Source organism: Camelus bactrianus, chromosome 29 (genome assembly GCF_048773025.1).
Source record: "Camelus bactrianus isolate YW-2024 breed Bactrian camel chromosome 29, ASM4877302v1, whole genome shotgun sequence".
In the NCBI taxonomy this organism is placed as follows: domain Eukaryota; kingdom Metazoa; phylum Chordata; class Mammalia; order Artiodactyla; family Camelidae; genus Camelus; species Camelus bactrianus.
Window position 1 is genome coordinate 3,826,295 of NC_133567.1, and position 16,061 is coordinate 3,842,355.

Consider the following 16,061-nt stretch of genomic DNA (forward strand, 5'->3'; position numbering starts at 1 on the left):
GCTATAGTATTTCCAAAACTTGTTAACATGCTACCTTCCAAAAGGAGTCCATGATTAGCAACTATTTTAAAACTTACTGATTTCACAAATTATCCATTTCATAACTAAGTTGATTATGTAGGATTCTTCGTTTCCTAGTATCAGCATGGTTTTTCTCCACAATTTCGTATTGATTTTTTTTTTTCCTTTGCAGAAGGAGATTGGAAGGTGACAGTTGTCACCGGGGATCTTGAAAATGCCGGCACCACGGCAACAGTATCTCTTTATGTCTATGGAGAAGCAAGATGTTCAGGTCCCATTATTTTGGGATCTGGGAAACACCACCTGTTTAACCCCAACAGTGCAGATATATTCAAGGTAAAATTGATACGTATAACTTTCTTCCTAAGACATATCATGATAAACATTGCCTAGGATGGGATGGAGAATATTCTGGTTTGTTTGTTTTGGTATTGCATTACACTTTCTTGGTAAACATGAAATCTTCTACCCCAAGGGAGGTGGGAAACAAGAATAATGCAGGAACGTAAGATTTTTGTTTCTCCCTTACTTTTTATTTGTATAAAGCCAACAAAGTCTATGAACTTGAGAAAGTTTAAAAATCAGAGTAAAGAACATTTACTCCTAATCCTGCCATGTAGTTGGCTATTTCCACTTTGAATGTCTTTTCTCGTCCTTGTCCGTCTGCGTGGAGCACGACGCTTTGCTGGGAAGGTGGCACAACCTAATGGTTTGGACATGGTCTGAGGAGTCAGAGGGCCAAGATTCAAATGCTGACTTCCCCACTGACCAGCATGGTGGCCTCTATAAGTTCCTTCACTGCTGTGTGCCTGAATAGGGTTACCATGAGGATTAAATGAATCAATCCATAGAAAGTGTTTAGTGCCCCAAATGCTCAATGAATGTTTGCTATTAACGCTGTGGTATGTGGGAAATTTTGTACCCCCTTAGTTAAACACGGAGCTGGTCTTTCCAATTATGATTTTTATTGATGAAATATTGAGTATATGAAATTTACCATTTCATTAACCATGGGTAAATAAAGGACTTTGCCACTGTTGGACATTTAAATGGCTTCTAGGTTTTACTGTGATAAATGGCGCTATAATGAACACATTTTTAAATCTTCATTTCTTCTTCCCTCTAACCAAAGCTATCTTATTTTCTTATGACAAATTCCGAGAAATGGGATTAATCTTGACCCATTCTGACAAAGTGCTTTGTAACAGTGTACAGCACTGTGCCCAGTAGCACATGATAGTAACTGATGTGTTTTAATTGTTGTTAAATCATCACTACACACCCCAAATCATGGTCTGCATATTTCTGCTACATGTTTAATATCTTTTAATTAAAATTTCTCAGCACTATTGCAGGTTGCAGGATGTGACTGTGGATCTATGTAAGTTTATCTGCACTTCTTTTTGTTAAAAGGCTTTGTGAAGGTGGATTCACACATACCATAGTGTTCGCTCAGTTAAAGTGCACAATTCATGGTATTCAGTACGTTCACGGGGTCGTACGACCTTCATCACACTCTAACTTTAGGACGCTGCCATCACCCCACAGGAAGCCCATACGCGGGGGCAGGACCTCTGCAGTCACCTTATCCCCAGCCTTTGGAAGCCAGTCATTTCCTTTCTAGCCCCACAGATTTTCCTGTTCTCGGTGATGCACATGAATGGAGTCATACAACGTGGAGTCTTCTGTGTATGGCTTTTTAAAATTTAGCATCACGTGTTAAGGTTAATCTACGTTGCAGCAAGTGTCAGTATTTCATTTTTTATGGCTAATATTAAATCTTACGGATATTTCACATTTTATTTAGCCGTTCACCAGTTGATAGACATTTGGGTTGTTTCTATTTCTCAGCTATGAGTAGGACTCGTTACTATGAATAATGCTGTGAGCATCCAGTTCGTCCTGTGGACATACGCTATCATCTCTCTTGGGTAGATACCTAGGAACAGAATGGCTGGATCGTATGGTAACTCTGCATTTAACATTTGAGGAACCGCCAAGCTGTTTTCCAAAGTGGCTGAAACATTTTTGCATTCTCACCAGCAGCGTGTGAGGGCTCCTAAATTTGTCTGCCTTCTCGCAGGAATGTGTTATTGTCTGTTTGATCCTGGCCGTCCTGGAGGGTATGATGTGATGTCTCACTGTGGTTTTGATACATTTCCCTAAGGACTAATTAGGCTGAGCATCTTTTCATGTGTTTGTTGACATTTGTGTATCTTCACTGGAGAAGTGTCTACTCAAATTCTTTGCTTTTTTAAAATTGGATTATTTATCTCTTTACTAATGAGCTTAAGAGTCCTTTGTACATTCTGGACACGAGTCTCTTCTCATATATATGTTTTTGAAATGTTTTCTCCCATTTTGTGGGTCATCTTCTGACTTTCTCGATGGTTTGGGTTTGAATTGCTTCTGGTGTCCTTTCAGCTCGGCCTGAAGGGCTCCGTTAGCTTTTCCTGCAGGGCTGTTCTGCTATTGGTGGGCTCTCTGTTGTTCTCTATTTGGGAACCTCTTAATCTGCATATAGAATTCCTGGTTGACGGTTTTCTTTTGGCTTTTTGAAGACATCATCCCACTGCTTTCTGGTGAGAAGTCAGCTGTTAGTGTTATTGACAATCAGTCTGTGATGAGTTATTTTTTTTCCGCCACCTTCAAGGCTCTCTCCTTATTTCTGGCTTTCAGTAGTTTGGCTGTGCTGTGTCTGGATGTACACTGCCTTCCTGTTGGTTTTCACGGCTACCATGGGTGCGAAGTTGCTGGTTCTTAAGGCTGCTGTGGAACTGGTGAGAGAGAAGTGGGAGCAGATGAAGCCACAACGCACAGACCCTCCTGTTCTCTCTGAGGTTTGCGTTTTCGCTGATCACATGCCCCTCAGGTTGCTGCAAGCCTTTGGTTAATTTCCAGAGCTCTTGAAATTTTGATTTCAGTAATTTTTGCCATTGCGTTTGTGGAGGAGTGAATTTACAGAGGGCCTCAATATGTCATTCTGGAAGCCCTGCTCTCCCCTTTACCTTCATCATACTTTTTTTCTGTTTTATTGGAACTTCTGTTCCTCTGTGGAAGCTTCTTCTTATGGCTATGGTTCCTGCAATCCGCCGAGGACAAGTAAGAACCGGCCTGAGGTAAGTGCGACGTTGAGCCTATAATACGTCACGTGACCAAGTGCATGGAATTTAAGAGCCACCAGCCAAGTGGTGTTGAACACTGACTGTCTCATCACTGTCAGAACAGCGAAACTTTCCCTTTTGTGTAACTGGGTCATGTTGCAGGGGGCAATGTGGGGCAACTGTGATGTTCTCCCGACCCAACCTCAGGTCTTGAAGGGGGACTTGACTGTAGGATGGTATAAACAGTAGAGGAGGATTCTTGATTCAAAAACAAGGGTTGCAAAAACAATGTCAGCCTCTGCAGTAGTTTTGACGGCTACCCTCCCTAGACTGCAGAGTCAGCCCGACAGGACACCTGCAATGTCACTGAGAGCCAAGCTGGAAAGACAAGACTAGTTCAGAAAAATGATCAAGACAAAAACCAGAGCAGAGCGTCCATTAGAGCAGGAAGTTTAAAGAGAGCAGGCAGAGAGGACTTCCTCAGCTGTAGAGGCTGGACCTCATTCCGCTGCTAACTCCTAAATCCTACCCATTGACTGACGGGGACTAGACACCCATGAATACCTGTTGAAAGCACGAAAGTTTAATGAAAATGACTCGGCTGGAGCGTGTTTAATGTTTGCTAGTTTCTCCTGGGGCACTCATTGCTAAATTTCCCTTGTGATCTCCCTCACCTTGAGGGTCTCATAAAGGAATCCCATATATGGTTGTTATTTACTTACAAACCTGCCGAGAGATGCAGCTGAGCTTTTTACTGCATTTTTGCAAATTGAAACACCAAGTAGTATTCTCTGCTGTTTGGGAAAAGTTAGTGGCTCAGCCATTCAGTCCTAGGCGGTGTTTCCTGCTCGGTTCACTGTTGTATGAAGGCAGTTAATTTTGTAGATGAATAGGTTTAATATTTATTGCGAAGTCATAGGGCACTTGAGCAAGCATGTGAATACCCCTTATGTTCCTAGAATAGAGTGCACGATACAGCTTTGCCTTTTTAAAAGCAATTTATAGCAGCAGGCATTAGGAGACCTGCAGTTGGGTTACAGCTCTGATCTTCAGCGCCTGGGACATGCGGCAAACCACCTCACACTGCTGAGCTTCACGTTCCTCCTTTGTAACACGGGCGCAGAAGCCTCTACAGTGTTATTACACGGACAGAAAGAGCTCGGAACCAGAACACTCGATGTAAAGTCTAAGTCACTCTTGTCTTTGAATCCCTGAGGCTGAGTCTTAAAATCCTGCCCGCGGTTTGGGGTCGTCTTCCTGATGGGGTGGGAGTTGAGATGACCTGTCAGATGGATGAGGGCAGGAAGGCAGCTTGGCAGGTGGTCGGGAGGTGGCTGCTGCAGGCACGGGCGTCTGTGCAGAGACATGGGTGGGGGCTGGAGCAGGAGGGGGCGCAGCGGGAGCCAAGGCGGGGCTGAGAGCAAGGCGGTGAGTGTGGAAGCTGCGGCAGGAACGTCCACCTCGGCCGCTTCAGTGTTTAAAGGTTAGGTGTCTGTGTGGCTCTGCACATTACTGGCCATGGGTGCCGGCATGGCATTCTGATTTTTGGCACATCTCTGTCTGACTTTCTTCTTTATATTTTTAATTTCGTTTCTCCCCTCCTCCCCTCACCCTCCTTCTTTATCTCCTTCTCCTTATTTATTTGTTTGTTTGTTTATTTGGTGGACTTGAAACTTGGAGTTTGGTGGTGTTTTCCGTCGGCTCTTTTGGCGAGTAGGAGTCGCCCCGCTGGCACAGCTGACTTTCCTGTGGGTGGCAGGTCCTGGGGACAACCTACCTTGATCCTTTCCCTCAGTCACAGAAGTTGAAGTGTTTCTCAGTGACACCCATGTCTCGACCACCACATTTCACGTGTGAATTCTTATCAGGAAAAGCCGATAGAGTGCTCTGCTTAAAGACAGACTAAACCACAGAAACCAAAACCCCAGCACAGAATGAATTACAGAAGGAAGGCGACCACTTTTCAGAGGGAATCCGATTTTTCTCATAAAGGCTAATTATTAAACAAAAAAGATTACTGGCCGCTGAGAGCGATCGATTTTTATTCACTGGAGGAATGCCGGAAGCGACGACATGGCCCCTCCTTAAGAAGCCAAAAAGCTTTGTGAGGAGACAAGGAAAAGGGCGCTTGCTGAGGTCTGCTCCGAGGCACATGTCAGAAGTTTAGGAAAGCTGAGACACGAGAGGAAAGCACCTCGCTCCAACCCTCTCCGCTGACCCGGTGACAGGGCGTCACCTCAAACCCAGCCCCTCTGCCTGGTTCTCACTACACCTCCTCCGCCCTCCAGGGCTGTGTCTCACCACCCGGCCTTGCTCCTTCCCGCCTCTGCAGGAGGCCCCGTCTAGCCCTTGCCTCCAGCCTACCCACGTAGGAATGACGCTCACCCTGCTCTTAAATCACCGACTTCCTCCTTCCCTTCTTTGCAAACCTTCTGAGATACTAATTTTCTCTTGTTGCTTCTCTCTCTCCCTTCCCACTCCCTCCCAAACCTTTGCAGTGGGGGCGTTTCTCCCATTGCTGGATTCAAGGCGTGTTTTCCCGGCTCAGCAGTGAGGTCCTCGTCTCCCCAGTGGTCGTGTCCTGTGCTGCTGGTCCGGGAATGGCTGGGCAGGAGGGTAGCGCACAGTTAAGTCCGGGTGCCGGGATCAGGTCTCCTGGATCCAAATTGTAGCAGTGAGACCAGCTGTGTGTTTGCGAGCAGTTATTTAAAATCTTATGCTCTGTAAAATGGGCAAAAATAGTTGTACCATCCAAGAGAGCTGTGAGGATGATGCGGGATACCTAAACATCAGTGTGGAATGTTCAGCACAGAGGAGGTCACATAGTGAAAACTCAGAAATTTTAAAATATTTTTATTGCATTTGGAAAGCAAGTGAACAAGAGAATTTCAGGAAAGAATAGGTGACTGTCATGGGTGTATCCCCCCAAAAGATATTGAAATTTAACCCTTGGAATCTGTGAATGTGACCTTATTTGGAAATAGGGTCTTTGCAGATGTAATTAAGATGTGAATTAACAAGAGGTCCTACTGGAGTCAGGTGTCCTGGTAAGAGAGAAGGGAGACGCTGTGTGTTGACAGAGACAGAGACTGGGGGGATCCAGCCGTAAGCCAAGGGATGCCAGCGACGGATGGCCACCACCAGAAGCTAGAACGAGGCAAGGAAGGACTCTGTCCAGAGGCTCAGAGGGAGCACGGACTCCTCAATCTCAGACTTCCAGCCTCCAGGCCGCTGAGAGAGCACATTTCTGTTGCTCAGAGCCGCCCTGTGTGTGGTGCTTTGCTCTGGCAGCCCAAGGAAGACAGAACAGTGACCTGCAATCACATGTTTCACAGCAATGGAAAATGATTTTGACGTGCCGTGATTTACATGAAACCAACCCTTAAGTAAGATAATTTACTTTTAAACTTATAAATAGACCATTTAATCATAATAGTCAACAGAAAGTATTAGATATTTAAGAATACAGGCTTTTTAATGAATGAGAGAAAAATAAACAAAATGAGAAGTACCTTCAAAATACCAATTTGGAGTAGGAAGACCAGAAAATCTCTATGAGACTTCTTGGGAAAGATAGAATAAAAACTAAACAAAGTGTTTCCATACAGTTTTTCAAAAAGTATCTTAGGAAGAGCACATTGTTTCTTCTTTCTAAAAGTGGGTATTCAAGGGCTATTATTTATGTAAGTGTAGGTCAGCAAGTATTTAGAGTTATTATATATTACATATTATATAATATATAGCTACATATAAAACATATATATTATATATGTATATATAAAATGTTATACACGCAATATTTTCAACCCTGTGGTAGGACCTCTGAGAGCTACAGACCATAGAATAAGAGCAAAATCACACTGAAGAGAAAGGACGTTTACACATGAAATAGGTAAGAAGCCAGAAACGTTGTGGGCTAGGGCCCCAGGAAGCGGCGTGGACAGGAAGTGCCACAGGCGCTCGGAGGAAGGGCCTGCAGTTCTGTCTTGGGACTGGCGAAAGCAGAATCTCGTGCAGCTGTTGGCCAGTGGGCCTTCCGGCCAGGACCAGGCTGTGCTGGAAGGGTCGTTCTGTAGGACAAGGTAGCTTACTAGGCTTGGAGGATGGAAGAACTCTGCGTCTCTTTGGATTCATAGCTTACTTTTCCTCTGTGCTTCTTTGTGCTTCCAAAATACAAAATTATCGACAGCGAACTCAGCTGCAGTGACCCCTCTGCTGAGAGTCCCCTGTGTCTTCCTTGCCTTGCCAGGCAACAAATGCTACAAGATACCATTTTAAAAACCTCACTGAAAACTTTGGCTTATTTTTTTAGTATCATCAGAGCTCAGTTTTCAGTTTAGTTCTCACAGCTGCCGTGGCCTCTATCTAATATGCAGACTGGAACTCTATGTGGATGTGTTCTTCACTGTCTCCCGAAAAGGGTCAGACAGAGACACGCTGGCAAAATCTGAGAGCTGCTGGCAGGACGGTTAGGTACCGCTGACGCGCACAGGAGACAGAGGGGATGGACGCTGCCCTGCCACACTGGGGCTTACGGGGGCCTCCTGAGGACCGTGACGTCATCCTGACTCCAGCAACAGCTAGTGGATTTGATAAACCGAGAGGACTTGCCCAAGAAAACTAAGGGTTCAGAGAAAGATGTGTAACAGGTAATGGAATTACACAGTATCACCCCCCAAATGCTATTCAGGGATAGATACTGTTGAATATATTTCTTAAGAAAATTGCTTATTTTATTAAGGACTGAGGTATATTTCCATATACTATTAGGAAATGATTTCCAGGATATATTACATAGTTAAAAAAAATAGAGAAAAGAATGCGTGCTGCCATTTATTTAAAACAAGGGATGATATGTGAATATATATACACACATGTGCACACATATACATATTCTCTTAAATTAAAAATAATAATTTGAAAGAGAAACTATAAGGCAATGAATAGTTACATACGTGGGAGGGAGGGGCTAGGTCCGAGGGGTCCAGCTTACTAGAAAGAAACTAGATTTTTTTGAATAAACTTTGTTTTGCTGTTTTGATTTGGAAGCATATAAATATTTTATGTAATTAAAAACATTAATTAAAAAAAAGGAACCCGTAAAAGTGAAAAAAAAAAGAAACAAATGACCTGTGTGTCTGCATGTTACAAGCACACAGCAAGGACCTACCCCAAGCCACGTTAAAACCGGTAATCTGACTGCATCTCCCTGGGAGGGTATGAAGTAATCATTAGTAGGTGGAACTTTTGATACTGAGAATCAGAGTCTGTCGTCTGTGTGATGTGGGGTAAAACACATGAATAATTACATCAGCGTTATTAAGACCCACTTAAAATTCACTGGTTTAAAAAAACTAACAAAAAAGGACAAAGATTTACCAGGCAAAAAGACATAGTAAGGAAACAAGGGGTTTACCTGCTGAATACTAAACCCTGGGAAGCTGTGTCAAGCTAACTGAACTTGTTTTAAAAAGTCCTCGAGTTCGCACAGCTGGAAAAGCGAGCCGGTGGGCCCCGCGCTGAGTCAGGGCGTCAGGGCCGACTCCGCCGGCAGCGGCCCCGGTCGCAGGCTCGTGCCGTGGGAACGTTCTCCATGTCCCTAGATTTCCCCGTGTCCGCGGGCGCCGCACAAGGCAGAGGGGCATTGCCAGCGCTTTCCAGGCCGTGAGAGAGCCCGGCTGCTCCAAGGCACCTGGAGCTTGCGGGCGATGGGCCTAGCGCCCCCTGCACAGGGGCGGCCTCCAGCCCCGGGGACGCGCGCCGAGGGCTGCAAGGCAAGCGCTGCTCTGAGCGGAGCCCGCCCTGCTCTCGTGCAGAGCGGCTGCATCTGGCGCAGAAACTGAAGAAGGTAACAGATGCACTGTCCTCGCTTTGCTTTTCCCTAACGTACTATCAACTGGAGAGCGCTTGAAGACGGACGTCTTCCCAGTGTAGAACCATAGACGCCTATCTTCGCGGTGGCTGATTAAAACCACTAAACCCATCTCTCCTCACGGGATCCCCTTGCCTGCGCCGTCAGCCAGGAAGTGGGACTGCTGTTTGGCGAGCGGCGAGGCGCTGGCTCTTAGGGTGGAAATTTCAAGCACAGTTCTCGTCCTTTGACCCGTGTTTGCTTCCTGAGCACAGCCCCTGGAGTTCTGCGTCTTGCTGCTTGTGAGCACGTGCGCCTTACATAATCAGGCTTGCTCTTCACTTGGTAATACTTTTGAGGGTGTGACTGGAATATTAGCCACAAAGATAGTCAAGGAAGGGCTCACATAGTCCCTCTTCCTTTTCTGTGTTTCTACTAAAAATGTTCCTTTTTAAAAAAAAATTGTTGCCAGTAATGGGTGAGGAAGAACATTTAGCATCTCAAGGGGCGACGGGGAGTTCTCGCTCTCAGACAATACCGTCGTCAAGGTTACTGAGTGCTGACTGTGTGGTACCCAGAATAAGCCGGGGTGCATCACTTTGTTACCTTTGTCTTTAAAGTCCGATTTGCCGCAAAATTAGGTTTTTGAGAGAAAACTGAACCAAACAAGCAGGTTCTCGGTGGCAGAGATGTCTTATTCTTGTTTGCATGACAGAGCGTCAGAATTAATATTTACTGACCACCTGCAAAGAGCCAGGTTTGTTTGAAGTCGTCTACATACAGCGTCTAATTAAATTTTCTCCACCTGCTGTGATGGAGGCTATGGAATAACAGGTAACTTGGAAGAGCCATGGTCGCACACCTCTGTGAGTCTAGGTCTGTCAAAGCTCTGTCAGTCTTTCAGTCTCGTTGCCCATCAGATTAAGAGGCTGAGGCTCATAACACATCTCAAAGAACAGGGCAGGGGGTATCACTCATCCATCCTTCAGAGAGAAAGCTCTTCTAAATGGGGCATGATATTATCCTCTTTAGGCAGGAGGAAGGTAGTTACATGGCTGGAGACTTCCCTTGCTAAAATGTGCCACAGCCCAGGTCTTCATCTCACTAAATCCATCGCTCCTTTGACTGTGTAAGGATAAATGTGTGAAGTACTGGAGGTGTTTTAAATCATGGAGATATCATGTGCAGCTTGGTGACTATACTCCATAATACTGTATTGTAGCTTTGAAAGTTGCTAAGGGAATAAATCTTAAAAATTTTCATCACAAGAAAAAAATTCTGTAATTATGTATGGTGACAAGTAACTAGACTTCTTGTGTTGATCATTTTGCAGTATATACCAACATCAAATCATTGTGAGGTACACCTGAAACTAATGTTGTGTGTCAGTTATACCTCAGTTAACAAAAATTAACCATCATAGCCCTGAAACCTCTTCATCAACCAAGTGAAGGGGAGGTTATGGGATGTGGGGTCCATTGAGATCCAATAAAGCTCGCTCTTCTCCCAGAATCAGGAGCAGCGATATGTTTGCCACTTGGTGATCCCCCAGAAGCCCTTGCCCTCTGTGGACGTAGATCTACCGCATGGAAGTTACTCTGCCCCACTGACCAGGCTGCCCTGCCCACAGCTGTCCACAGGGTGGCCTTAGGGTGCCTCATGTGAGTGGACGGTGGTGTCCTTGCTTCTGCCCCTTGTCCAGCAGCACTTGGCTGCTGACAGCGTGAACACGGACGTATTTGCCCCCCTCACGTCCTGCACGGATTTGCCATCAGCCTAAGCTTCGGATGGTTTTGATTTAACACTGTGATTCGCGACTCGTGGGAGGGTCATAATCCTGATCCTCTGAGAACACTTGGTTAGCTCACGGATTAAGACACCTGGTTGGTCGTTACAGCTCATGTTTCCAGCTTTAGGTTTCTTAACAAATCAAGCAGATACGAGCAAGGGTCTCTCTCCTACTCTTTATTTTTCACTTGGATTCATTCTTTTTTTTTCCTTGAAGTGTAGTCAGTTTACAGTGTTGTGTCAGTTTCTGGTGTACAGCATAACAGTTCAGTCACACACATACGTACATACGTTTGTTGTTTCACCATTTCTTTCCTAGAAATCTTTCTCCCGCACCGGTATCACCCTCCAGGACTTGGCAGGGTCTGAGGCGCGGACACTGATGCAGATTTGCTGGTCCCCCGTTCTTTCCTACCTGAAAACTCGGTCATCTCGTTGCTAGGATACGCCATGGCCACACTCCGTTCAACCTAGATCAGCCTCATAGAGCCCAGCAAAGTTTCCAGTTCTTTCTGCGCCCGTGTTATCTGTCCCAGGGCATGCATAATTAATATCATTTTATAATGCTAACAAAGAAGCTGAGCTATCCACGAAGCTAAAAACTCTAGTTCTAGAAAGTACTTGAATCGGCTTATTTTGTCCAACTAATTGTACTCGGCACCTTGACCTCCTTTACTTGAGAGTTTACCCGTGTTTTCCTGTCTTCATTTCTCAACTCGGGGCGGTGACATTTGCTTCCTTCATTGCCATTCCTAGGAAGCACGTGGGTCTTGTTCTTCTTCACTTGGAGGCTTTTCTGAAGTTCAGGAGTACGTTCGGCTTGTTAACACCTCACGCGGTCGTTAGATACACAACTCACCGTCTTGCTCACGCGTTCTCTTTCTTCACCGCGCGGTGCACCGCTTGGATCAGGACCAGAGGGAGCCGTGTGTTTGCTTCTCACCGGACGGCGCGCAGGTGCCGGGACGCCGTCAGCGCGGGCTCGGCGGAGGGCCCGGGGCCCGCGGCCGGCGCTGGGATGTTGTGCGGGGCGCATTCGTGCCGCATCTCCGTGGTTGGTGACTGTGTTGGTCACAAAAGCCTCAGGGTCATGCATATTCTCCGTATTTATTTCCGCCTTGTGCCAGAAGATGGCGGTTTCTTTCCCAGCCGTGCACTCTAAAGGAAAGAGAAACTGCCTCCCCTGGTGGCCTTGCCCGGGAGAGCCCAGCACGCTCCCCTGGGGCAGCGGCAGCCGCCCTGACCCCGGGAGCCGCTGGGTGGGCGCCGGCGGCGAGGCGGCGGCCTCAACTGTGCCGCCCGGTCCTGGTGGGGGGAGCCGCCCCCCCAGACGCCGTGCGCGCCGGCGGCGGCGGCGTTTCCTCCCGAGCGGCCGCGTGGCGGGGGGGGGGGGGGGGGGGCGGAAGCGCGCTGGGCGCTGCCCGGGGGCAGACGCTGGCCCGTTAGGGCGTCGTTGGTGCTGAGCGCTCAGCGCGAAGGCTCGCCTGGAAGGGGGATACGGCGATGGAAGCCCCGCCCATGAGCGCTGCCCCCCCCCCCTCAGTGTGCGGCGCGGGCCGGAGCGCGCAGGCGCGACCCTTCAAAGCAGCCCCGCGTCGGAGCACGTGCGCCGCTGAGCGCCCTTACAGCCCCTGCCGCGGTTCTCAGAAAGAAGGAAACATAATTATATTTGGCACCAGCATGAACTTGTAATTATCTTGGTGGGGTAAAAAAATACTAAGCAATATTTTAAAATGACGTGTGTGCCGGAGTGCCCTGATTCCCATAAAGCCGTGGTGAGGGGGACTAACGTGATCGTTCAGATCTCAGCGCAGAGGTTTCCAGGAAGCGCCTTGTCTGAACATTTGTAATACTTACTCTTATTTGGGGGCAGTTGTTCCCTCACACCTAGTAGATGATCACTTTTTAAATGGATTTCTAAAAGCTCCGCCATTCTATCGTCTGCCTTTTGCCGTTATTTCTTTATTATTATTATGAAATTTGATTGTCGAAGTGATGTTCCCAGAGAACATGCAAATCGCCTTCATAGACATGAAGCCTCTTAAAGCTAAGCAGATAATGAATTATTTTTTTTTCCTTCTGTTGGAAAATAGTTGGAAATAAATTGACTGTTAACTGTGGTTCCCAAGTAAGTCCGACCAAAATCTGTGTGTTCCTTCCTCAGAAAGAGATTTCCCATTCTTGCAACAAACGACGCATGTAATGCGCACACTGTTCCTGCGGAAAATCCCCGTTCAGACACTGCTGGTCACTGTTAAATGACGTGGAGAGGAGAGGAGGGTCTGTCCAACATGACGCAGAAGGTCTGCACTGCGTGTCACCACTGCCAGTCACAGCAGGGTGTGGAAGGTGGCACGTCCCTCCACCCCACCCCCCACTTTAAAGCAGGGCCTGTCATCAGGACAAATCTTTATTTCCGTCACTCCCCATGATAAGAGGCTCCAATCTGTGCAAATGCACGGAAAAAAGGGTGAAACGCACACGCAGAGGGCCAAGCCCAGGGTGGCTGGCTTAGTCCCACCGGGCTGCTAGACAAAGCACCACCCGCGGTTGCGAAGGTGGGAAGCCTGGTTAAGGGTGTCTGCGTGGCTGGGTGCAGGGGAGTGCCCTCTTCCACGTTGCTGCTGCCAGCTTCCCACTGTGTCCTCACGTGGCTCAAAGAGGAACAGAGTGCTCTCTGGGGACCCTTTTACAAGGGCACTAATCCCTCTCCTGAGGGCTCCACCCTCACAGCTGTATGACCTCCCACAGCCCCCACAGCGCCACCCGGTGGAGGGTTAGGATTTCAACACGTGAATGTGGGGGACATACCAGGGTAATCTCGGAACGCTGTGACATGTAGTTTTGTATAGAGGATGAAGGGGTAGCAAAACCAACGCTGCAGAGCGGTCTCCAGTCCCCTTGCTGTGGGCGGTGCCTGCCCCTGGCTTGTTGTAACAGAGCCGGAGGAGGGGCTCCCTTCTCGCAGGGGGGGGGCCTGGATTTGCTTTGCGTGACATGCTGATGTGCGGCCTTCCTCGCGGTTGTTCCTGCTTCTACTGAGCAGACCTCGTCCCTGTTACAGACCGTGTCTTCCTGTAACTGACCATCCCCAGGCCCACCTTCAGCACAGTCTCGTCAGCACGGCATGTGATGTGAGCGATGAAACGCGACATTCCTTGAGCTCTGGACGACCGTAAGTCAACACTTGGTCTGTCCCCACAGGCCCTCTCTTAGCATCACCGCGTCTGTAACTAACACTTTGAATCTGAGTTCACGTCCGAGTTACACGCTCCCTGGACAAAGGGGTGGCCCGGGTCACACATACTGTTGCTTCCTCAGTTCTCAGTCCTGCCAGACGCAGGCCCGCAAATATCTGTGACGTGGACAGACTTGAGAGTGCCAGTGAGTTTTAAACACATATTTCAAAATTTCGACTTTAAAAAGAAATCGGTAGAATCCACAGATTCAAAAGATTCAAGACTCTCTCAAGTTTCCAGCTTTCAGTTGATGCAAGTTTACGGCTTGATCTTGATGGTTCTCGTGGAACCCAGGTTGCACAGAGAAATCCAAGTGGGGAGCTCACATACCACATGTCTCCCGTCCTCACTGTGCCCAGCGAGGCGAGGCTCTGCCTGCTCCTCACCAAAGACCGCACTGCAGTCTTGGGGAGAGGGCTCAGTTATAATTTACTCAAAGCATTTAAAATTTCGTGTAGAAAATACTTGTGGAGTCAGTTCTGGGAACAGTTGGTATCCTCGTCTCTAAGACTAGTCTGTACGTTACAGAGTGGGCACAACCGCGTGGCAGCAAGACCGAGAGAAAAACAGATGTCGTCAGTGCCGCGAGAATACGGCCGTTTGCCAGATTGCTGTTTCCTTATAAAATGCACATAGCGGCTCCGATCCCACGATCATACACAGATTAATGTTCAAACATCCTCAGGCCTGGCTTCTCATAATCAATCTTAGAAACCTCTATAAGTTTGTTTAAGTCTTCATTTCCATTCATTTTCCTTTGTCTTATGAGTACATGTTACTTTTATGCCTCAAGCAAGAGTAGCCTCTTTTACAGGGTTCCAGGTCCCCCTCTCTCTTTCCTTCCATCGCTACACCTTTCTCCTTCCTTCCTTCCTTCCTCCTTTCCTCCCTTCCTTCCTTTCTTCCTACCTCCCTCCCTTCCTTCTTTCCTTCCTTCCTTCCTTCCCTCCTTCCTGCGTACCTACCTACCTACCATTTATCTACCGAATTAGAAAGTGAGGGACGTAGGGCTCACGTGTGCGATAATCCCCTGAAGCTACTTCAGTGTCTTAAATGCCGGTGGTAACTCATTCTCACTAATCCATCTGGCCAACAGATTAAACTGGGATCAACACTGCTGTGCCACCAGCCACAATGTAGCTTTAGCTCTCATTTTCTGGAAGAATCACTCCGTGGGCAATGGTGAGGGGGTGTTAGGGGACGCCCAGCCCGACTTGAAAGCTTGCAGGCCAGGAAAATGAGTCACGTTTCAAGTGCGAAAGTGACGCCGTAGGCACCGGACGCTGATCACGCCTACCTCGTCTCTAGCAGTGTCCTGAGTCTCCTAACAGCAGGCGACACGCCCAACATCTACACGGTTCCCGTGGCATAGTTCTCGTTCCCCTTTAGCCAGACCCAGAGACTGAGTTCCCTGACAGCACCCAGCAGGCCGAGGGCAGCGCTCCGGACCTCGGGGCTGTCGCACTGTCTCGAGGGACTGAGTTTTGTGAACAGCCCTCCCAGGGCCAGGCCTCTGCTCTACTGTTTAATTGTGCCACAGTGTGGTGTCACCATTTGCAAAAATGGTTACTCTTTGCCCCAGACGTGAGTAGAAATACACCAAGTAAAGCAGGCCTCCACCTGGGGAGCAGACTTCCCTTACAGCAAAATGGAAAACCTGCCCTGCTCAGCAGATGCAAAGGACATTTTGACTGAATCAGTCTTAACATTGTCTAATCGTTTGCTCTTGCCAACAAAACATTACATAATTCCCTGGAGAATGCGGTAGGCTCTTTGAGAGCTGGTTCTCACAGGGACAGTCCCACGCAGCGTTCACCTGACATGGGCCGCGTCCACGCAGGATGACTGTGTAGACATGGAGGGTGGGGAGGAAGGAGGAGACAAGCCGACCCGTGCCTGGAGCACCCACTGTGCCTGCCCGTCCTGTTGACTTTTGCTTTGCTTTCCTGCGTGGACTGGGTTCGCCTCCCAGGGTGGGATCATCTAGACTGTTCTCCTGTGCCCTTGGGTGGAAATGACTTGTTCTATGAAATCCGGTTTCCTTGAGTAAAGTCCCTG

At 47.8% G+C, this 16,061-nt stretch overlaps 1 protein-coding gene across 1 annotated transcript in view; it reads left to right on the forward strand.

Moving 5' to 3' along the window:
* The window catches only part of RP1 (RP1 axonemal microtubule associated), a 240,092-nt gene that overhangs the window by 192,489 nt on the left and 31,542 nt on the right, over positions 1-16,061 (forward strand). The window contains exon 29 of the mRNA XM_074354881.1: positions 194-357. Coding sequence (XP_074210982.1) covers positions 194-357 — 164 coding nt within the window. The remainder of the gene's footprint in view (positions 1-193; positions 358-16,061) is intronic.